Source organism: Littorina saxatilis, linkage group LG15 (genome assembly GCF_037325665.1).
Source record: "Littorina saxatilis isolate snail1 linkage group LG15, US_GU_Lsax_2.0, whole genome shotgun sequence".
Taxonomy (NCBI): domain Eukaryota; kingdom Metazoa; phylum Mollusca; class Gastropoda; order Littorinimorpha; family Littorinidae; genus Littorina; species Littorina saxatilis.
Window position 1 is genome coordinate 44,940,179 of NC_090259.1, and position 24,733 is coordinate 44,964,911.

The 24,733-nt window shown below is 43.1% G+C and overlaps 1 protein-coding gene across 1 annotated transcript in view; it reads right to left on the reverse strand.

Annotated features, from left to right (window-relative positions):
• The window catches only part of LOC138949434 (barH-like 2 homeobox protein), a 26,516-nt gene extending 2,550 nt beyond the window's left edge, over positions 1–23,966 (reverse strand). The window contains exons 1-3 of the mRNA XM_070321261.1: positions 21,843–23,966; positions 1,767–2,010; positions 1–567 (exon numbers count right to left, since the gene is read on the reverse strand). The exon at positions 1–567 is cut by the window's left edge and continues 2,550 nt beyond it. Coding sequence (XP_070177362.1) covers positions 255–567; positions 1,767–2,010; positions 21,843–22,668 — 1,383 coding nt within the window. The 5' untranslated portion in view covers positions 22,669–23,966 and the 3' untranslated portion in view covers positions 1–254. The remainder of the gene's footprint in view (positions 568–1,766; positions 2,011–21,842) is intronic.
• Between the last annotated feature and the right edge of the window lie 767 nt (positions 23,967–24,733).

The following is a 24,733-nucleotide window of genomic DNA, read 5'->3' on the forward strand; positions in this document are numbered from 1 at the left end:
ACAGACTTCTTTTTCGACATTCTTTGTCAGATTCTGGGAGAGGTGACACGCTGCTGTCTGTGACGTAATGCTTCGCATCATGACGTCTTCTCTGCCTTTTTTCTCTTAAATATGACGTCGGAGATGTCACTTCGGAATACAGGGTCAAGAAGAGAAGTCTTGGTTTCTTCAGTCGACGTCGTTTGTCATTAATCACGATTACTTGTCAACACGCTTCAAACCCCCATTGTGGCTTCAATATAAAACGAATAACGTCAGCCTCGCGGAGAGTCACCGCTATACAGCGAAGCAGTGGAGGAAGGGGGAGGCAGCTGATTGACGTGCTGCTGCAGGCCGTGAATGAACATCCGGGGCAGCACCGGCCTTTGACCCTGCACGGGGTAGGAGGGGGCAGCGTCAGGGTGGGAACGGAGGTAGAGGGCGTCGAGGTTGGACAGGATGTTTGCGGCCTGGGGGTGGTATGTGAACCAGTAGGGGTTGGTCTGCAGGAGCCTCTGCACCGCGGCGTAGTTCCCTGCCTCTGCTAGTAGCTCCAGGCCCACTGCTGTCTGGCGCTTCCACTTGGTTCTGTAACACGCAACGTTGATATAAGGTTCAATCATAAGATAGATAAAATTGCCTTATGAGACAGAAGATTCAAAGATAGAAATGGGAACATTTTGTCGTGGCGCAAGTCTCAAAATAAAAACAATGGGACAATTGTGTCATGACAAAAGTCATAAACAAAGGAAAAATGGTTTCATGACAAAAGTCATAAACAGGACAGGGAAAATGGTGTCAAGAACTTGCTAAGTTGAGCTCGACTTTGACTTTGCGACAACTTTTACCAACACTTCCTGCAACGAGCTTCGTGAATCGCCAAACCAATATCTTCTTCTTCTTCTTCTGCGTTCGTGGGCTGAAACTCCCACGTACACTCGTGTTGTTACACGAGTGGAATTTTACGTGTATGACCGTTTTTACCCTCGACCTTCCGATTAAGAGGCCGACGTCTTACCACCCCGCCACAGCGCCCGTCACCCAAATCAACATCAGGCTTCTTGTCATGACAGACGGCTTGAACAGGAAAGGAAACAAGTGTCATGCCAGATGATGAACATGTACCATAAAATCGTGAAATTTGAGGAACAAAAAGAGAAGCAAAGAGAGGCGACCCTCATGTATAGTCAGCGTTTGAATCTTTTCAGCTGGTGAAGTAGGTTTACAAGATGATATAATCGAGCTAGATATGACAATAAAGACAACAACAACATTGTCACGAGGATGACGGATGCTGCTGCTGTTGTCAGCTGCTGAGCATAACGACAACGACAACGCCATCGAAGACATACCTCCTGTTCTGGTACCAGGTCTAAGCCTGTGTGTCGGTCAGCGAGAGCTATGATAAACATTACCACAACGACAACACAAACTCTCACCTCCTGTTCTGGTACCAGGTCTTGACCTGTGTGTCGGTCAGTGAGAGCTATGATAAACATTACCACAACGACAACACAAACTCTCACCTCCTGTTCTGGTACCAGGTCTTGACCTGTGTGTCGGTCAGTGAGAGCTATGATAAACATTACCACAACGACAACACAAACTCTCACCTCCTGTTCTGGTACCAGGTCTTGACCTGTGTGTCGGTCAGTGAGAGCTATGATAAACATTACCACAACGACAACACAAACTCTCACCTCCTGTTCTGGTACCAGGTCTAAGCCTGTGTGTCGGTCAGCGAGAGCTATGATAAACATTACCACAACGACAACACAAACTCTCACCTCCTGTTCTGGTACCAGGTCTTGACCTGTGTGTCGGTCAGCGAGAGCTTGGCCGCCAGCTCCATGCGGTCCTGGACACTCAGGTATTTCTGTCGCTCGAACGACTTCTCCAGACACGACAGCTGGTGGTCAGTGAAGGCCGTGCGAGCCTTGCGAGGTTTCTTGCTCTTCATCATTCCACCCATGCTGCCCCCGCACGAGTCGTTGTCCGACAGACAATCCGTACCTGTCTCTCTGTCCGAAGCTGCAACATACACAGACAGATGCGGAGTGATGTTTTTGACCAGAATGTAAGCTTTTTGGGTTAAACTTTGCTTTTTTTTATTAAGCATTTTTGACCAACGTGGAGTATACAAATGAAGAATTAATAAGTATACACGAGTCATTGTCAGACAGACAACCCGTACCCGTCTCTCTGTCCGACGCTGCAACATACACAGATAGATACATTATAGTTTTGAGACGAGCATTTGGCTTTGCCTTAGCCGCTAGGGTCGGTGTAAATTGCACCTCCTCGTATCAGTCTGCCTTGAAGGCGAGGACTGATGCTCAGAACAGCGCGGTGCACTTTCCTTTAATGAGGGTCCAGTGTTCTGTGTAGAACTGAGGCGCGTCAGCCGCGACGGTGCCTGAGCAAAACATTGGCGGGGACTGCTCACAGCCCGGTGTCACGAACTGAAAACTCTGCCTGAACAATCCTTCTCATTGCGGTCAATGCGCATGCGCTAACATGGGGAGATTAATCAGGTCATGAACAACCTAACCCAAACCCTAACCCTCACCCAAGGGGTCAAAGGGTCGCATTTTTTAAGTCCAAGATTGGCGCATGCGCATTGACCGCAATGATAAGGATTGTTCAGCAGAGGTTTCAGTTCGTGACACCGGTGTAACACGAGAAAATTACTCCCACGAAATTTTTACTCCGGAGTAAACATTTCGTACGAAAAAGTTACTCCCTTTACGAAAAAAGCACTCCACCATTGCACGAGAAAATTACTCCCCAAGACAGGTGAGTTCCGAGTAAACATTTCGTACAAAAATGTTACTCCCCTGACGAATAAATAACGAATAAATTACTTCACCCCAACACGAGCAATTTAACTTCCCATGCCAGGTGTACGAAATTTTTACTCCCTTGTCCCCTGTTAGTCTTGGTGGTGGAAGGGGTGGAAGGAGGGTAGCGCGACATTCGTGTGCGCGAGATCACGTATTGGCATTATCCCTTCGCCCGCATTCCATTTTTGCGTACGAGATTTTTTCTGGAAGTAAACAAAATGGGGAGTAAAATTTCGTGGAGGGAGTAATTTTTTCGTGCCTTGGGGAGTTCTTTTCTCGTACGAAAAGTGTACTCGGAGTAAGAATTTCGTACGAAATATTTACTCCGGAGTAAATTTTTCGTGGAGTAAAAATGTCGTGTTACACCGGCACACGGTACCGTAAACATTCTCCCTCCCTTCACCTTATCCATCACACACTCGTTCTCATCACTTATTATACAGATGGATGTTTTGTCCAAATGTAAGCGTTTTCGTAAAAACTTTGCTTTTTGTTTTTTTAATTAATCATTATTTTATTACTCATTTTTTACCAGCATTGGCGGATGCAGATGAATAATGTATCCAAACAAAGAAGAGTCGATGCCTGACGACCCTACTACACGCAGACATCATGAACCTTGACTTCTTGAAGTATGTGAAAAGTAGGCGATAAATTCGTGGAACTGTCTATTTTCAACAGTCCGCTCGATTTTCGGCCAACTCGTAGCCAACTCTGAACTTAATTGCTCACTGTTTAACCTCCCGGCTATGTTGGATTGACTTTTCCAAAGACGTTCTCTGACTGGTCGCTATATTTAGCTGATCGTGTGCGTGCTCTTTTATTGGATCTTTTTGCTATGCCTCCCGACCATTGACAAGAAATGCCAGCTGAAAATCGACGAGCCATTAATTTTACACTAGTCACATTGCGTCATCTTGGAAGCTGACCCCCCCCCCCCCCTTCCTGCCCACCGCCCGCCAGTCTGCGGAGCTGGGGTAATTACACAGAAATTCGTTTATCGGGTCACAAAGCTTGGCCAAGGAAAAGTAACGTTTAGAATCTTGAACTAAACTCTAAGAGCTCGCAGACAGGGATGGCCTCGATCTCGTCCTATTTCAACCGTCAGTAAAGACGCTGTGTCCGTCACCCAGAAAGTCTGTGACCTATGACCTGGGAGTATATAATCACTCAACAGGAACGGCCTTTGAAATACGATCCCACGTTAAACATGTGATTGTTGGCAGTGTATTAACAAAACGTGCCCCGAATTGCCCACTACTGTAAGTCTGACTTTCATTCAACGTGTCATCTTTCGTTGAGGAGTCTATTATGATGAGTCACATTAAGTCATTTATCCACCAGGCTAGCTCAATACTCGACGGGTGCAGCGCATTGTAGCTAAATGTCCTTCCCCTCTTTTACGGGTAGCTCTAGCTGTACCCGGCTGCAAGAGGTCAAGTTGTCAACCTGTCACCCGCACAAAACGATCAGACTAATTGACAAAACCCTACCCACAATCACACACCCGCAAAAAAAAAAAAAAAAAAAAATCCCAAACTGCTCTTCATATCAAAACGGTGCAACATGTCGAGGACACTTGCTCTCGTGGTAAATCACTAGCAGAAATCGCAAAGCTTCAGACCCGACATATGGCACCTTTTTTCGTAAACCCCCCCCCCCCTCCCCCAACCCTCCCCCCTCTCAAATCCCCACCCACAGCTCGCTACCCGCCGCTTACAGTCAAGCAGGGTGGAAAGTTAATAAATAGACTGACGGGGGACAAACAGTGATTGTTCACTCTCGCTGCGCCTGGTAATGGACCTGATTCGCTGCGCTCTCTGGATTTCAAGAGCTTCTCAATCTGTCCCCTCAACCGTCATATTGGCATATGGGGGGATGAGGAGTGGGTGTGGGTATGGGTATGGGTGTGGGTGGGTGTGGGTGTGGGTGGGTGTGGGTGGGTGTGGGTGTGGGTGTGGGTGGGGGTGGGTGGGTGTGGGTGTGGGTGTGGGTGGGTGTGGGTGGGTGTGGGTGTGGGTGGGTTGGGGCGGGGATGGGAGCGAAGAAAGACGAATCAAACTGAGAGGGAATTTGGAGAGAGAGAGAGAGAGAGAGAGAGAGAGAGAGAGCCTGAGAGAGAGAGAGCCTGAGAGAGAGAGAGAGAGAGTAGGGAGAGAGAGAGAGCCTGAGAGAGAGAGAGAGTAGGGAGAGAGAGAGAGAGGGAGAAAAGAGAGAGAGAGAGAGAGTGGGGAGGGAGAGAGAGAGAAAGAGAGAGAGAGTGGGGAGAGAAAGAGAGAGAGGGAGAGAGACAAAAAGAGAGAGAGAGAGAGAGAGAGAGAGAGAGAGAGAGAGAGAGAGAGAGACAGAGAGAGAGAGAGAAAGAGAGAGACAGACAGGTAGACACACAAACGCACAACCACACTTCACACCCCCCCTCCCCCGACACAAACACACCCAGAGTGGGCTCCGAACAGTAAAATGTCAAATAAGAGTGTGTTGGTGTCAAACAAAACCACAGCGCTGGAAGAGGCGAACATGGCTGAGTGAACAATAACAATAACAATAACAGCACTTTATTGTCCATTAAAATATTACATAAAAATGGAAATTTTTCTTCGGCACACCCTGTCTGCCTGTAAACGATTATAACAACAATTGTATAGGACGACACACATAAAACATAAAACATAAAAGGGATACAATCAAATATGATATTGCACTATGTGTGCATGGCAAGAGATGTGCACCCTCTGACCTCTGACCTCCTAGATGTCAAATTGCCTATTTTGTCTGCATGTTCCAGGTCGCCCGTGCAGACACAGCTATCACTGACCCGTGTAGGAACATACACGGTGGTAGCCAGGCGTAGGTCCCAAGTTTAACATGACGTAGGTCCCAAGTTTAACATGACGTAGGTCCCAAGTTTAACATGACGTAGGTCCCAAGTTTAACATGACGTAGGTCCCAAGTTTAACATGACGTAGGTCCCAAGTTTAACATGACGTAGGTCCCAAGTTTAACATGACGTAGGTCCCAAGTTTAACATGACGTAGGTCCCAAGTTTAACATGACGTAGGTCCCAAGTTTAACATGACGTAGGTCCCAAGTTTAACATCCCGGCAGTGAAGCTCATAATTATCATCCTTTACCGCTGGAGGCATATATGTAGAGGTTACACGCCGAGTCTCAGTGATTATTAAAAATAATGGTCGAAGTTAGCGGATCATGAAAAATGCGAGCTTCAGCGAGCTTTTTCATGACCGCGAACTGAGACCATTATTTTTGATAATCACTGAGACGAGGTATGTAACCTCTTTATCCCTCCTTTCTTCAGTTATTCAAAGAAAAGAGGAGTTTTTGTGCGAAAGTTTGATCGAATCCTATTCACTCAACCAGTCAACCTGCGCAGGCGATCGATTAATGCGCGGTTGTATAGTTCCGTGCAAATCATTCCATTCTGTTAACACTTTTTGTCAGTTTTCCTATTTTGGACTAAAATCAAGTACACAGATATGCTGTTATTCTGCTGTGGCGGCAAAGGCAGATATTGTGTGTTCTGTATATGTTTTGGTATCGCTTAGGATAATGTTCTTTCGTCAAATGGGACTAGCAGACGAACTTTTGCACCCGTGTTCCAACGTTAAAAACTGTATGAAGTTCAGTTTTCTGGGGAAAATAATGTATGAAACCGCTTTATGTTGTTTAAATTAATGAGATGTGTGCATTTTGTTGCGTGTGATCTGTTTATTAAATGAAATATTGTTGAAAACTGACCGTCGGATTGCAGTCTGTTGTCGAAGAAACTGAGTGAAAAGAAGGGGAACTACTCTTGTCGCTAGTATGAGTTACTTGCCTTGCGGAAAATTGCTTGTGATGAACATTTGAGCACGGCAGATCTAGATTCAGAAAACAACCGAACTCATGGATTTTATATGGAGATTCATGTGTTCAGGCCTGTAGTTGTTAATTTAAATGCGGTATGTTTGTATTGTTTGCTCCAGAGATGTATACTTCGTACATTAGAGCGTTCGGAACTTTTCAGTCGCAAAAAGTAGTACCGAAGCAGAACAACTTCTCAACCCATTGCACTATCGAGGATTCAGGCTGTTGCTGGGTCGTTATTTGTTTGGTTGCTGGGTCATTATCGAAAAATAACTTCCCCTACAAGTTTACAGAGGTAAAGAAGCAGAGGGGGGAATAAGTTTACTTATATGTATATATTTACAAATCACCGTACTGAAAGCTTACTCCACGCATCGCCGGTAAAATTATCGTTCAGAAGCTCATACCATGCTTCACCGGTACAAAGAATGGTGTATGTATTCAAAAGTCAACGTGATGAAGCTCATATCATGCTTTACCGCTGGCGACGTACGTGTATATACTTATATTTATCTATATATTTACAAATCACTGTACTGAAAGCTTATTCCACGCATCGCCGGTAAAATTATCGTTCAGAAGCTCATACCATGCTTCACTGCTACACACAAAGGTGTACGTATTTAAAAGTCACCGTATGAAGCCCATACTTATATGTATCTATATATTTACTTCTTCTTCTTCTGCGTTCGTGGGCTGAAACTCCCATGTACACTCGTGTTTTTACGTGTATGACCGTTTTTACCCCGCCATTTAGGCAGCCACACGCCGCTTTCGGAGGAAGCATGCTGGGTATTTTCGTGTTTCCATAACCCACCGAACTCTGACATGGATTACAGGATCTTTTCCGTGCGCACTTGGTCTTGTGGTTGCGTGTACACACGAAGGGGGATAAGTCACTAGCAGGTCTGCACATAAGTTGACCTGGGAGATCGGAAAAATCTCCACTCTTAACCCACCAGGCGGCCGCGGCCGGGATTCGAACCCTCGACCTTCCGATTACGAGGCCGACGTCTTACCACCCCGCCACAGCGCCCGTCTCTATATATTTACAAATTTACCGAAAGCTTATTCAAAGCAGCACCGGTAAAACAACCGTTCAGATACCCATACCATGCTTCATATCGCAACACACAAAGGTGTACGTATTTAAAAGTCACCGTAATAAAGCTCATACCGTGCATGGCTGCAAGACATATTGGTAACATTTTCTCCTCTTAAGGCCCAAAATAATCTGATAACATCAGGTCAAAGAGTCTTAAATATCGAGATTATTTTAGGAAGACTGTGCATAGAAAGTCTATAAAAGCAAGGTCTTGAAAGACTTTAGTGGGTGGGGTGGGGGTGGGGTTGTCTTAAAACGGGTGAGATGGACGCTCACTAAAAATAAGATTTCTCATGCTTATAACATCCATTGCTGCACAGAAACAGAGTTATCTATCCTACTCAAACTATCCTTTGGGTGTGAATACCAGCATGGGCTGTTACACCGACAGATATAATACATGCACTCAGTCATAATTTCTGTACTCAATCCGTCTGTTAAGCGTGATATCACGCACTGCTGCATTTACAAGCACGTAGATTAACTTATATCATATAATATATCCCCCACTGCTACACCCAGTCCCAGGTGCGGATATATATAATTATCACCTAGTTCGATCCCTGAATGTAAGTGATCGCAAGCACGGAAGGCCTATAGGTGAACTGTACGTATATTATGGTCTGCAGTGGTATAGCAGTGAGTCAGTGTTCACGGTACAGTATTACACATCCATCTGAGATCGTAATCATTTACTAATGCGTAGGCCACACACACGCTGTTGTATAGCGTAAAATATACATCATGGTTCTTCATTTGCTAGAGAGAAATAACCTTATTAATATAAAACCAAGCACCAAATAGCCTTTAAGAAGCACGATACAGACAATGAGCATTGCGGCCAACAGTTGAGTACCAGGGCAGAAGAGGAGGAGGAGGAGGAGGAGGAGGAGGAGGAGGGGGAGGAGGAGGAGGGAGAGGAAGGGCAGACAAAAGAAGGGAGAGAGGAAGGGGAGGATGAGGGGGAGGAGGAGAAGGATGGGGGAGACAACAAAAAAGGTAGGAGGAGAGATGGGAACATTAAACACTTCGATCCCAGAACAGGAAAACACTCTCGAAAACAAAATGAAACAATGCAAACAGATCAATTTGGCCTCTGGACTCTCCGCTGGGCTACAAGACAAGCTCTTGACGGCAGCCAGAAAGAGCGGCAAAGAGAGGCAGCCACCATGAAATTGCAAACGTTTGGTTCGTCGGTGTCGCTACCACGGGTTATACAGCGGCGCTAGGAGGATCAGCGATAGTTGTTCACGATCACTGTGTGCACTCAGTGCGTCACACTCTGACACTGATCGGGTGGACGTCGTACGTTTCAAATATACCTTCCTTTATATAATAATTAACAATTAAAAAAAAAATCCTTCAAACGGCGAGAGGGGAAATTCAAGTGTTACGCCCTCACGGCAAAGCCAGTGGGGGCATGTTCCCGGTGTAACACGAAATTTTTACTCCACGAAAAATGTACTCCGGAGTAAATATTTCGTACGAAATTCTTACTCCGAGTACACTTTTCGTACGAGAAAAGAACTCCCCAAGGCACGAAAAAATTACTCCCTCCACGAAATTTTTACTCCCCATTTTTGTTACTTCCAGTAAAAATCTCGTACGCAAAAATGGGATGCGGGCGAAGTGATAATGTCAATAAGTGATATCGCGCACACGAATGTCGCGCTACCCTCCCTCCACCCCTTCCACCACCAAGACTAACAGGGGACAAGGGAGTAAAATTTTCGTACACCTGGCATGGGAAGTTAAATTGCTTGTGTTGGGGTGAAGTAATTTATTCGTTATTTATTCGTCAGGGGAGTAACATTTTTGTACGAAATGTTTACTCGGAACTCACCTGTCTTGGGGAGTAATTTTCTCGTGTAATGGGGGAGTGCTTTTTTCGTAAAGGGAGTAACTTTTTCGTACGAAATGTTTACTCCGGAGTAAAAATCTCGTGGGAGTAATTTTCTCGTGTTACACCGGGTTTTATTCCGACTTTAGGTGAGATACACCAGTGTATGCGTGTTGTGGTGGTATCAACCATCTGCACTTATTTACTGTGGTTACACAGGGGTGGGAACACCGTCTCTGAGCCTGCACGTAAAGTTGACCCGTGTCCGTCCCGGTGTAACACGAGAAAATGACTCCCACGAGATTTTTACTCCGGAGTAAAAATTTCGTACGAAAATGTTACTCCCTTTACAAAAAAAGCACTCCCCCATTACACGAGAAAGTTACTCCCCACGACAGGTGAATTCCGAGTAAACATTTCGTACACAAATGTTACTCCCCTGACGAATAAAAAACGAATAAATTACTTCACCCTAACACAAGTAATTTTAACTTTCCATGCCAGGTGTACAAAATTTATACTCCCTTGTCCCCTGTTAGTCTTGGTGGTGGAAGGGGTGGAGGGAGGGTAGCGCGACATTTGTTTGCGCGAGATCACATATTGGCATTATCCCTTTGCCCGTATCCCATTTTCGCCTACGAGATTTTTATTGGAAGTAAAAACAAGTCGCGTAAGGCGAAAATACAATATTTAGTCAAGTAGCTGTCGAACTCACAGAATGAAACTGAACGCAACGCAACGCAGCAAGACCGTATACTCGTAGCATCGTCACTCCACCGCCCGTGGCAAAGGCAGTGCCCGTGGAATTGACAAGAAGAGCGGGGTATTCGTTGCGCTGAGAAGGATAGCACGCTTTTCTGTACCTCTCTTCGTTTTAACTTTCTGAGCGTGTTTTTAATCCAAACATATCATATCTATATATTTTTGGAATCAGGAACCGACAAGGAATAAGATGAAAGTGTTTTTAAATTGATTTCGAAAAAAAAATTTTGATAATAATTTTTATATATTTAATTTTCAGAGCTTGTTTTTAATCCGAATATAACATATTTATATGTTTTGGGAATCAGCAAATGATACGGAATAAGATAAACGTAAATTTGGATCGTTTTATAAATTTTTATTTTTTTTTACAATTTTCAGATTTTTAATGACCAAAGTCATTAATTAATTTTTAAGCCACCAAGCTGAAATGCAATACCGAAGTCCGGGCTTCGTCGAAAATTACTTGACCAAAATTTCAACCAATTTGGTTGAAAAATGAGGGCGTGACAGTGCCGCCTCAACTTTCACGAAAAGCCGGATATGACGTCATCAAAGACATTTATCAAAAAAATGAAAAAAACGTTCGGGGATTTCATACCCAGGAACTCTCATGTCAAATTTCATAAAGATCGGCCCAGTAGTTTAGTCTGAATCGCTCTACACACACACACACACACACACACGCACACACGCACACACGCACGCACACACGCACATACACCACGACCCTCGTTTCGATTCCCCCTCGATGTTAAAATATTTAGTCAAAACTTGACTAAATATAAAAATGGGGAGTAAAAATTTCGTGGAGGGAGTCATTTGTTCGTGCCTTGGGGAGTTCTTTTCTCGTACGAAAAATTTACTCGGAGTAAGAATTTCGAACGAAATTTTTACTCTGGAGTACATTTTTCGTGGAGTAAAAATTTTGTGTTACATCGGCCCAGATTCGAACCCGCGACCCTGGGATCACTGTGACAGGTCCAGTGCTCTACCACCTGAGCTACCCGGGTACCCAAGAGCGTTTGCGATAATGTAGACCATTAACATATCTGTGTGTACAGGTTTGTATAAGCATCATGCTGCTTGGACACTATACGGATCCTGGTTGCTCTGTGTGGGTGGATCATATTTCTGTTGAAATAGTTTCATAAATTAACATCGGTGTCATTTATGAAATGAACTCATTAGCACACACACACACACACACACACACACACACACACACACACACACACACACACACACACACACACACACACACAACCTGCATAGAACGCTGTCAGGTTGTTGATTTGAATTTTGGTATGTTATCAAGCGGAAGAATGCACTTGTCCCATGAACAAAGCTTGATCGCTGTCGTGGAGGACGGTATCTTTTGATCTCACAAGAATAAACTATTCGAATGAGACCCGTTGGCTCTATTTATAGCAGCGTCGCACACAGATTCAACGGTGTTAGCTGAACAAAATATATAATTTTCGAGGTGGTTCACGTGATCGTTTACAAGAGAAGCAGCGTTACATACAGCAGTTCCACTGTTGTTTATTCAATGAAGATAATACGAATGGGACCCCGTAAGCCACATTGATGTCTGTTGCACACAGTTCCAACGGTGTTAGCTGAACAAAATATACAATTTGCGAGGTCGTTCACGTGATCGTTTACAAGAGAAGCAGCGTTACATACAGCAGTTCCACTGTTGTTTATTCAATGAAGATAATACGAATGGGACCCCGTAAGCCACATTGATGTCTGTTGCACACAGTTCCAACGGTGTTAGCTGAACAAAATATACAATTTGCGAGGTCGTTCACGTGATCGTTTACAAGAGAAGCAGCGTTGCATACAGCAGTTCCACTGGTGTTTATTCAATGAAGATAATACGAATGGGACCCCGTAAGCCACATTGATGTCTGTTGCAAACAGTTCCAACGGTGTCAGGAAACGCGTGGGTGGAGACAGTAAATGACTCGGGATTAGACTGGGAGTGAGTATAGAGAGTGCCCTGTGTGCGGCGTTCTGTCGTCAATGGCCTCATTAAAAATTTTGTTCTGCTCTTTGGGCCCGCCATGACTCTTCGCTGCTCAGGCGGGATGAAGGCTTCAGAGTGCAATGCAGTGCATGCTACGCAGCAGCCGTTAAAGCCTGTTTTGAATTGAGGGAAGTGGACTTCTCGAAGTCTACTCCACGATGCTAGAAGCACGAATCCTTGAACTGAGTTTTCGGTAAAACAGACTTCGCAAAGACTTCGTGAAGCCAACTTCGGAAGGCCTTAAACCCTGTCCTTAACTGGACGAAGTCGATTACGCGAAGTATACATCGAGAAGTTTGCTGCACGAAGGGACCACCAACAAAAAGTGGTCGTTTAAGACAGGTGGTCGCTGTGGAAAGGCAAATTGCATATTGAAAATTAAAAAACACGTTGGGGATCCTTTGTGGTGGTCGCTGTGGGCAGGTGGTCGTTATCTAGAGGTGGTCATGGAGGCTGGTTCGATTGTATAATTCTACAGATTGGCTTTTGTTTTCTTTTCTTTTTTTTCTTGGAGGGGGGGGGGGCAGAACGATAATGTTTGTCTGAATTAATTGTGTCACTGGCTCTAGTGCCAATCTGCGAAACCGATTCAGCAAAATTCTCCTTCTACATGCAGTAGTAGTACTAGTACACAAAGAAGCCAGACTTTTGCCAGTTTTGGTTATTGCTATGTCTTCAAGTGGAGGGATACTACGTGTATTATTTTATGCGATGAAGACGATAGTTTACACACAAACAAAGGTATTGCGTTGTTAATGTTTTTGGAGTTGCGATATTTCATGTTATCGTGCGCTTATTGTTCATAATTTATCAACGTTCCATTGTTTGGCGGTGTCCATTTTATCAATCACAATCTCTCATGTATATTGTGTCTAATGCGTTCACTATGCTCACACTATCCTCGCTTTTGTTGTCCAAATCTACCACCCTACTCATAAGCTTGTCCCCTTTCTTGCACCAAATGATGTCACATCTCTTCGACATGTGTCCTTAATGCGACCACTAAGCTACAAATCTGTTCGCCTTTTGTGTTTCCTTAGTTATAATCTAGTCTCCTTTTTATGAGGTCACATCCCTTCTGCTTGTATATTTAATATGGCCATCTCTTCGCCTTTTGTGTTAAATCTGTCGCCTTTGTTATATATTCTAGTCCCCTTTTTATCGTATCACTTCTTTCCGACTTGTATATTTATACGGTCACCAAGTTAAAAAGCTCTTCGCCTTTTGTGTCTAAATCTGTCGCCTTACTCATACTCGTTTGGCTTTGTTTGCACCCGAAAGCTGCGACATCTTGTCGCATTTTGTAAAACGCAGTTACTCTTATCTCGCAGTTATTGTAAGCATCTCGTTATATTAATGCGTTTACAGTTTCCGCACGTTTCAAATCTCTATTAACAATCAGTATCTGTAATTACTATTGAAATAGTGTGATTACGGATCTATTTTGTTTTTACAAAGCTGTCCTCAGTTCCGTTTATCATTACTTACATGACCTACCTTTCACATTTCTGTTCACCGTCTGTATCAATGACTTCTCATGAAGCGTGTTACCAAGGACCTGCCTAATCTGCCCTCAGTTTCCGGTAGTCGTTTCTATCATTACTTTCATTCCAAATCTCTCCCTTAAAGGCACAGTAAGCCTCCCGTAAACCATCACAGATACTGTCAGGCTTTTACACACAGTACAAACACCCTTTCATTTAAACACTCACCGCTTGAGAACATCCTAGGTGCCCTACGTAAAGAGCGAGCAAATTTCAAAGAATTTATTTTTGCGTGGTTTATCTTACCCCTGAGCCATCGTGAACCCGTGTGATCCAGTTTCCCTTTTTCACAATGCAGTCGTCAGTTAGTAATTTGAATGCGACTCGCTGTGAGCTTATCTGCAATAGCACGTTATTATGTACCTCTGACTATGCACGAAACAAACGGCTGTGGTTCACAATTGCAAGTACTCTCGCGATGGCCTTTGACTGTTTAGAGGAACTGGCGATAGACATAAACCGTTGTCTGCTACGAGAACCACGACCTTGCGTGACCCTGCTTCCGGGCGTTTCTTTTTTCAAACTTTCACAACTTCGAATTGTACTGATCTTGTCTTGATGAAAAAAGAATTATTTTATGATTTAAGAATGTTTGTGTAACAAGCTGTCAATTTATTATGTAGATTTTAAAAGTTAGGTCTAGCGCCAAAACGCACCACGGTCCGATTGTCTCTGACACAATCCGCAAAATTAATTCTTTGAAAATTGCTCGCTCTTTACGTAGGGCACCTAAGATGTTCCCGTTTGGTGAGCGTTCAAATGGAAGGGTGTTTGTACTGTGTGTAAAAGCCTGACAGTATCTGTGATGGTTTATGGGAGGCGCACTGTGCCTTTAATCATCTGCACCAGTAATTAATCATGAAAGTGTGTACAACTAAAGACCTACCTACCTTCACAAACGAGATAAATCTGGTCAGGAACCATGACTGGCGAATGATTAAGTGGAAAAGTATAGGTGTTGGGCATAATTAAAAAATGTATTTGGAGCGCAGTTTGGGCCTGCGCATTACTGTTTCCCATGCATGCAGTCTGGGGCCTAATTCAGAGAAATTGTTCATGTTTAAAAACAATTTATATATCTAACTAGCTTGTTATTAGACGAAAGACATAAACAAATGTTATTGTCTATTGACTGAGCATTGACAATTGTCTGACAGCAACTTTGCATCAAATGACAAAATGAAAAATACAATGCAAATTAGGTATGACAATCGAAAACGGGTTGAGCTTGTCCTCGCACATAATTTGCTTCAAGTATAAAATTAAACAAAAATTGTTAGTACATACAAAGAGGATTTCTTTGTCCAAGTTCACACACCTACATATCGGAAGCATTGCCCTAAAAATGTCGGAACTGAACGCCAGTTTGCTGTGAATGGTGTGTGTTTATGCGTATGTGTGTGTGTGTGTGTGTGTGTGTGTGTGTGTGTGTGTGTGTGTATGTGTATGTGTGTGTGCGTGTGCGTGCGTGCGTGCGTGCGTGTGTGTGCGTGCGAAGAGCTCACTGTGGGGAATACTGCCACGAAACAACACTGCTGCATTATTGTAACGGTCTTTCCGGGTAAGAGACAGGGAAACGCGAACAGCTCTCTGTGGTGGTACATGGTAACTGGCACAGGGCCGTCACTGTTACGTTATTTTACAGGTCTTTTGATAAGAGACAGGGAAGGCGAACAGCTCATTGTAGTGAATACTGCCACAAACCAATATTGTTACAAAACTTTACAGGTCTTTCGATAAGAGACAGGGGAACGCGAACAGCTCATTGTAGTGAATACTGCCACAAACCAATATTGTTACAAAACTTTACAGGTCTTTTGATAAGAGACAGGGAAGGCGAACAGCTCATTGTAGTGAATACTGCCACAAACCAATATTGTTACAACACTTTACATGTCTTTCGATAAGAGACAGGGGAACGCGAACAGCTCTTTGTAGTGAATACTGCCACAAACCAATATTGTTACAAAACTTTACAGGTCTTTTGATAAGAGACAGGGAAGGCGAACAGCTCATTGTAGTGAATACTGCCACAAACCAATATTGTTACAACACTTTACATGTCTTTCGATAAGAGACAGGGGAACGCGAACAGCTCTTTGTGGTAATAACTGCATGGCACCGACAGCACTGGTACACTCAGTGACAGATGTTGGTTTTGGTGGGACACGTCTGTGTAAAATGACCATGAGGAGCTCGTCTCTTTCTTCTCGGGTGTAAACCGGGCTTTACTGGCCGTTAACTTGCCGCTAACGAGCACATTGGATTTATCATTTAGCCTTTGTGGATTTTCCTCAACAGTGAATAATTTAGGACTCCGTTTTTGCCACCTGATGTGATGCTTGTGATACAAGTTATTGAACCTTTCCAAACTCTAAACTAGAGTATTCCATTGTTAACACCCTTTCTGTTGTAAACGCTGTGTAATATACTATATAGTTCTACTAGCAGAAGTATAGCACATCATTATGCAATGGTGAACACTATTTAAATTATACTAATATGCCACACAGTGTTCAGAAATGTTCGTAAAATGTTCTTTGTGGATGCAGTTTATTTCGGACTGCATGGCAACACTGCTACAGGCGTTTGTGAACATGTAACTTCAAGCCGATGTGGTTTATTTTTTTCACAGCTGTCACCATTAGAAACTACAAAAGAAAGAGAGAGAGCGGAGAGAGAGAGAGAGACTTACTTTACTTTATTTGGTGTTTAACGTCGTTTTCAACCACGAAGGTTATATCGCGACGAGGGAAAGGGGGGAGATGGGATAGGGGAAAGGGGGGAAATGGGATAGAGCCACTTGTTAAGTGTTTCTTGTTCACAAAAGCACTAATCAAAAAATTGCTCCAGTGGCTTGCAACGTAGTACAATATATGACCTTACTGGGAGAATGCAAGTTTCCAGTACAAAGGACTAAACATTTCTTACATACTGCTTGACTAAAATCTTTACAAACATTGACTATATTCTATACAAGAACCACTTAACAAGGGTAAAAGGAGGAACAGAATCCGTTAGTCGCCTCTTACGACATGCGGGGTGCAGAGAAATAAGGATGTGGAAAAGAAGACTTTTGGTAAGTGAAATAAAGGTGATGGATCCAGTCAGGTAGAAATAAGACAAGAAAAGAATTGGAAAACTGCAGGGAATAGTAGGGAGAGTTTTCTTGGAAGGAAATATAGGTGAAAGGACTGGTAAGGCAGAAATAAGACAAAAGAAGAGAAGTAAAGGGGTGGGGTAGCTTGGTGAGAACACTCCCGCCGCGTGAAGGCGACCCCATGGGAGCAGAGAGAGAAAGAGAGAGAGAGAGAGAGAGAGAGAGAGAGAGAGAGAGAGAGAGAGAGAGAGAGAGAGAGAGAGAGAGAGAGAGAGAGAGAGAGAGAGTGACTGACTGACTATTAGGGTTTAACGTCCTCTAATTAGACCAACTGGTCTATATTGGGACAGGTATTGGTAATACGTTGAAGATATGGTGTGATATTTTGATTCGAACAATCCCGCTGTGGCTGTCTTCTTCGACACACCAGCATTGGGTTTGTCACGTCAAAGTATCGAAATACGATCATGATAATCGGAGACGAGAGATGATGCATGCGTGTCTTCGTGTTTTCCGAGCCCTGAGACTTTCGCTGTGAACGTGGGATCTTTTTCGTGCGCATGTGTGCACACGGGGGTGTTCGGACACCGAAGAGAGTCTGCACAAAGTTGACTCCGAGAAATAAATCTCTCGCCGAACGTGGGGATCGAACCCACGCTGATAGCGACCAACTGGCTACAAAACCAGCGCGCTACCAACTGAGCTACGTCCCCGCCCCAGAGAGAGAAAGAGAGAGAGAGAGAGAGAGAGAGAGAGAGAGAGAGAGAGAGAGAGAGAGAGAGAGAGAGAGAGAGAGAGACGAGAGAGAGAGAGAGAGGGAGAGAGAGAGAGAGAGAGAGAGAGACGAGAGAGAGAGAGAGAGAGAGAGAGAGAGAGAGAGAGAGAGAGAGAGAGAGAGAGAGAGAGAGAGAGAGAGAGAAAAGGAGAAAAAGAGAAACAGATTGAGTGAATGAGAAAGAGCGTTCCCTCTTTTTCCTATGTTTTATGAAAGCGCCGAATGTCGTTAATGAGATGATCATTTAATTCAAATACGCGTAATATACATATTCCAATTGTCATATCACGATAGACAAATAAGATTATACTGTCTAAAAACGATGATTGTATTATAACCGTTGTATCAATTAAATTGAACTCACAATGGCAAACAGAAAGCACCGAACAAGATAATTTAATTAAAGTAACAAAAACAATTAAATTAAACAAGACCAACAAACGAGCAATTTCCCCACCTTTAGTAATGAAAACACAACAACAGTTATCACAAAACTTACTACCTTAAATTGTGATATTGAAAATTCTAAGCGGTTCTAATGTTGAAAAAGATGAAAATAAAATAAAATTGTGACCGTATCCCCTGTACACAATAACGTATGTATTTGATTTTTTGACAAATCGGTTTGCAGGTTAGATTATGACATAGATGTTTGTTTTTAGAAAACAAATACAAAAAAATACCAGAAGGCCACATTACGGCTCTTATAACGCAAATAAGTCTCAAGAATATGTATAGGGTTTCCATAAACTATACGAATGTAACTTTGCAACGTTTACTGAACATAAGTCAATCAATAAGTAATCTAAAAAAATGCAATAGATAAATAAATTATATAAAAAAATACTGAATACATGAACTAATAATAGATAACAAAATAAAACAAAATTGAAACCAAACAGATAGACAATTTAATGATTACATTAAAACAGGATAACAAATAAAATGTTATAAAGATTTTGCTGCCACTGAAATTTGATTATCTTTTTTTTGCACTTGAGAATGATATTTTTGCTCAATATAATTATGTCATCTGTATTACAAAAAGTTGATTTTTTTCTGATGAACTAATTACTTGTGTTAACAAATTACTCGTTTAATGTATTGATTTATTAAATTATTTATCTATTCATTTTATTTACTTTGCTTTTTTCTCCTTTTTTGTTTGTTACTGATTTTCATTTATTTTAATTTTCTTGATTTTTTCTTCTTTGTTCCTAACTTTATTCATATTTTTATTTGTTTTTTAAATTTTCGATTTATATAAATTTGCTCAATGCAGGCAGCATTCAGTTGTATGTTTCTATTTTGTTATGTATTTATTCATTTATTGTTTAGTGTATTATTTTTTTGCAGTTTGTAAGACCTTGTCAAAAACCTTCAAGGAAAAGTAATTCCAGATACCAATAAAAAGATAAAATAATATTTATTCAGAAGCACATTTCTGGGTACTTAACGCCATTGTTCACACAATATGTAAACTTATATTCACAAAATCAAATGAGATTTAAACCTTAATTAGGACTATACCGCACATACAGTCGGTGTACATAATTTTAATGTTTAGTAAGTGTTTGCGTTAACTAGAAATGTCAAGTATTTTGGCGGATTTAATGTTTAAGTACTAAAACTGAAACTGTCTTACACAATTTGATCGCCTTTGACATTTAAAAAAGAAATCTTACTTAAAAAAAAAATTAAAAAAAAGATTTTGCCAAAGCACTGTTCTACAGTTTGACTTGCAGCTGTGACCAAGGTGTTAAATTTGTTGAATGATTTTATTTTCTTCTTGCATGGTTATACCGTTAATAACTCGCCGAGCATGGTTATACCGTTAATAACTCGCCGAGCATGGTTATACCGTTAATAACTCGCCGAGCATGGTTATACCGTTAATAACTCGCCGAGCATGGTTATACCGTTAATAACTCGCCGAGCATGGTTATACCGTTAATAACTCGCCGAGCATGGTTATACCGTTAATAACTCGCCGAGCATGGTTATACCGTTAATAACTCGCCGAGCATGGTTATACCGTTAATAACTCGCCGAGCATGGTTATACCGTTAATAACTCGCCGAGCATGGTTATACCGTTAATAACTCGCCGAGCATGGTTATACCGTTAATAACTCGCCGAGCATGGTTATACCGTTAATAACTCGCCGAGCATGGTTATACCGTTAATAACTCGCCGAGCATGGTTATACCGTTAATAACTCGCCGAGCATGGTTATACCGTTAATAACTCGCCGAGCATGGTTATACCGTTAATAACTCGCCGAGCATGGTTATACCGTTAATAACTCGCCGAGCATGGTTATACCGTTAATAACTCGCCGAGCATGGTTATACCGTTAATAACTCGCCGAGCATGGTTATACCGTTAATAACTCGCCGAGCATGGTTATACCGTTAATAACTCGCCGAGCATGGTTATACCGTTAATAACTCGCCGAGCATGGTTATACCGTTAATAACTCGCCGAGCATGGTTATACCGTTAATAACTCGCCGAGCATGGTTATACCGTTAATAACTCGCCGAGCATGGTTATACCGTTAATAACTCGCCGAGCATGGTTATACCGTTAATAACTCGCCGAGCATGGTTATACCGTTAATAACTCGCCGAGCATGGTTATACCGTTAATAACTCGCCGAGCATGGTTATACCGTTAATAACTCGCCGAGCATGGTTATACCGTTAATAACTCGCCGAGCATGGTTATACCGTTAATAACTCGCCGAGCATGGTTATACCGTTAATAACTCGCCGAGCATGGTTATACCGTTAATAACTCGCCGAGCATGGTTATACCGTTAATAACTCGCCGAGCATGGTTATACCGTTAATAACTCGCCGAGCATGGTTATACCGTTAATAACTCGCCGAGCATGGTTATACCGTTAATAACTCGCCGAGCGCAATCCCCTTCTACATTCACAAAATAAAGAGATTTTTTTAAAATAGTTTTTTTAATGCAAAAAATTGTTTACATATATTTACAAATATACATTGGCACATAAATATAACATTTATACATTAAATACACATTTATATGGGTGAAAGTTTGTGAACAGAGATATTTAAACCATTAATACAACTTTGTTGTGTTTTAAACAATTAGTAATATAAAGATATAAATATCTTAGAACCAAGAAATAGCTATTAGCTGGTGATATCAAGATACTTATTTGTTTTGACGAGATTTTTTTCAGTGAGTGAAAACTTCTTGCAAGTGTTTGCAAGACCTCCAAAACAGTAAAAAGAAAATCAGGTTTCAAAAAGTAGGTAATATAAAATTGGAGGTGCGTTTTTCTTCTGCATTCGAAGAGTAATTGTAGACATACCTCTATGAACAGAATATCTGAGAAAGGGAGCTCTAGGTAGAATAATACAATTAAAATAAATAGATAAATACCTAAATAACTAAATAAATAACTAAATAAATAACTAAGTAAATAAATAAAGAAAGAAAGAAAGAAAGAAAGAAAGAAAGAAAGAAAGACAGAAAGACAGAAAGAACAAGAAATTCCTACGAGGTAGGAAAAACACCCCCGTCAAAGGGAAATAACCTTCTCAGTTGGTGGCAGTGACTGAGTGAGAATGGTTATTTCCCTTTGACCATGAAGATGTCCCTCTATAAGTCCTTGTATAATTTTAATCCACCAATAACTCCCTAACCGTGTGTTTGACTGGTCCCAATTTTTGTAAGGACCGTCTCAGGAATGTATAGAACCTGTTCACCAAGTTTGGTGACGATCGGTCCGTTCATTCTTGAGATCTATATGCGAACACAAACAAACAAACAAACAAACAAACACATCGAGCGAAACCTATACACACCCCTATACCGGGGGTGTAAAGATACAGAATACAAAGAAATGATACGGCGTGTCAAAATGAAGAAAAACAATATTTTTTAGAAGAGCTTTTCTACTGTATTGCCCTGGAAAACCATCACACGAGCTACAGAGATGTGACATGTACTTACCATCGCTGTCTCTCTCCATGTCGGACATGCACCCATCGTCCTTCTTCTCCTCCTCTTCCCTCATGTCCTCCCCTCTGGGCCCAGCGGTCAAGTGTCCGAGGAAGGCGGGGGGTCGTATCGGCTGGGGGTGCAGGATCTCTCCCCCTCCTCTCATCCCCCTCAGCCCGTGTACCCCGGGGGGGAGCTGGAAAGGGTGGTGGGGATGGGGATGAAGCAGCAACGGCTCTGGGGTGGGAGGTTCGGATCCCGAGGTGGACGAAGTGTTGTGGTTGTTGTTGGTGGTGGTGGTGGCGCGCGGTGCCAGAATGTCAGTGATGAGGAACGAGGGTCTAGGAGGTTTGCTGTTGTTGTTGTTGTTGTTGTGGGCGCGGGTGTGTGCTGGTGGTGCTCGCGGAGACACAGACGATGACGACAAGGGTGAGAACGACGACGGCGACGACGATGTTGACGCTAAGCTCAGCAGCGGAGGCGGCGACAGTAATGTTGTTGTTGTCGTATTGATAGTTGAATCTGTTGTGGTTGTCGTGCTTTCACTGTCCACGGACAGTCTCAGACCGTCACCACCACTCTCATCGTCCGTGCACACCGACACATCCTCGGTGTCCACCTGAATCTCACTGGCGGGGGACTGGGCCCCCGAGTCTCTTCTCTCCGCCGCGGGGGCCGGTGCCCCCGAATCCGCCTTGTCTCGAGCAGAGCGGGTGCTGAGATCTGTAGGCTGACAGTTGTCGCTGTCTGTGTCGTTGTTGTTGTCGTTGCTGCTGTCGTCAGGTGACGTCATCTTGGAGACTTTCATCTTCTTGGATTTGGGTTCCATCATCACCATATCAAGGCACGGAACAAGTAATGTCCACACAGCGTTCCTGCCTTCTCGGATAGTCACTGGGATGAGGTGTGTCCAGAACTGCTGATAAACTCTACCGAGGAAAGTTTTATTTCCCAAGAATTGTAGCGATGGTTTGATTAGACTACACTGTGATTTTGTTCCAACATTTTACAAAATAAAAATGTCGACACAGTGTTCTTTTCTATGGATATTCACAGAGCCTTGATGTTTCCCAAACTGCCGATGAGTTCGACTCAAGAAAGATGACTTAGATGTTCCAACAACAGAAGCGAGGAATCTTTCAGATTTACACTAACTTCACATATAGAAATGTCTGGCGAATATCAGCGCAATTTCTGTTCTTTCTTTCACGTTGCAATAATTAAAAGGTTTTCCCGCAGAAATGGTTTGGTGTTCAGTAATAATTTAAATACTTTATTCTAAAGCAATGATTTCACTTTAAAAATGAATAATGTCACTGTGTCTGTATGAAGAGCCGCGCGGTGAGGAAGAAGTAATGAGGAGAGTCTCTCCACTGTCTGCTTCAACGTTGTGCACTTACACTCAGTCAGCTCCGCCAAAAAGCTAATCATAAAGACACCAAGTGTTTCTTAGCCCGCCAGTACTGTTCGGAAAAGGACTAATTCGTAAAGCGCAAAGTCTGTGACTGAATGTAGCGGCTCAGCAGACACTTAGTGCATGTTCCCTCTCTTCTGTCGCCAGGTCGCCGGGCTGGAAGAGAGCGTGAAAAATGTGCTGTTGTGCCGGAGATTTCCACCCCGGGTGTGTCGCTACCCGTTCAATGAGCGACGCTCCAGTCTGCCCCTCCCCTGCTGAGGGGGATTAACTGGTGGAGGAGCTAAAGAGAGAGAGAGAGAGCGAAAAGCTATAGCGCTGTGAGGGAGGGGGGGAGAAAGAGTCAACGTGTCCCTTCTTCTTGGCTCCGTCAGTTGTCGGATTAACGGGTCAGTCGGTTCCCTGCACTCACTTACATTTGACGGCAACGCTCGTCTTTTCTCTTGTTAGCATACACCTCCGTCCACTCAAGCGTGTCCTCCCTTCAACTAGTAGTCGCCTGCACGGAAACTTGTCACACTACTGGCTGTGTGTGTGTCCCTCTCTCTGTCAGTCGCGCTGTGTCTGTATCGCGGCGGAGCGGCCAGGTAAAAGCACTAACGAAGCGCCGGACCGCAGCGACTGATAATACTCAGGTGAGATCAGCACAGGTAAGTAACTCTGACCCTAACTGAGGCCACACGGACAGGTGTAGTGACTTTGTGCCTGCCCTCTTATGTCAGTTTAACGGCAACAAGATTGCAACGACACGGACAACTTGTTATAAGTCCCCCAATACCAAAACACGCTGGCTTCTCTTCCGCCTATCACACACACGCTCAACCAGCCAATAGCAAGGCGAAGGGGCGGGGCTTAGATCCACGCCGTCGCCTCATTGGCCGCTGAAAGTCTACGCAGAGAGGTGGAGGAGTCAGCGGACTGAGAGAGAGAAAGAGAGGACTAATTCCAGGCTAGGCAAAGTTGGCCGCGTGTGAAAGGAAATCAATACTCTCCATTCTATCTTCCTTTAACGCGCCAGATCTCCCTTCTTGGCCCTTCTTTCACAGATTAATGAGGCATTGATCCAGCTTTCGTGCTGCAGTGTGCTAGCCTGTGACTCTGGGCCTCTTCAAGTGGCTGTTTACTGGAAATTGTTTTATTAATGACGCAAATACCTGCTTGGGAAAATAAGAGAAGACATCTGTTCCTCTATTTGAAGGCAGTGCGGATTTCTTTTCTTTTTCTTTGAGGGGGTACTTGGAGAGAACATTATTTTTAACAGGAACTTGAGACACTGGGCGAAAAGTGGCGTTTTGTATCTTACAAAACTACTCAAAATCCCAACAAAACTTCAAGTTTCAATGGGTTTATCACATTTTGGTGTTCACGACAACGCCAGATTTTGATTGGATTTTGTTGAAGTTATCGCAGCGAAATTGCCTGGAATTTCAGCGCGTTTTGCGACGGTCAAAACATCATGTTAAACCATGTTACAGCATGTCTGTAACAT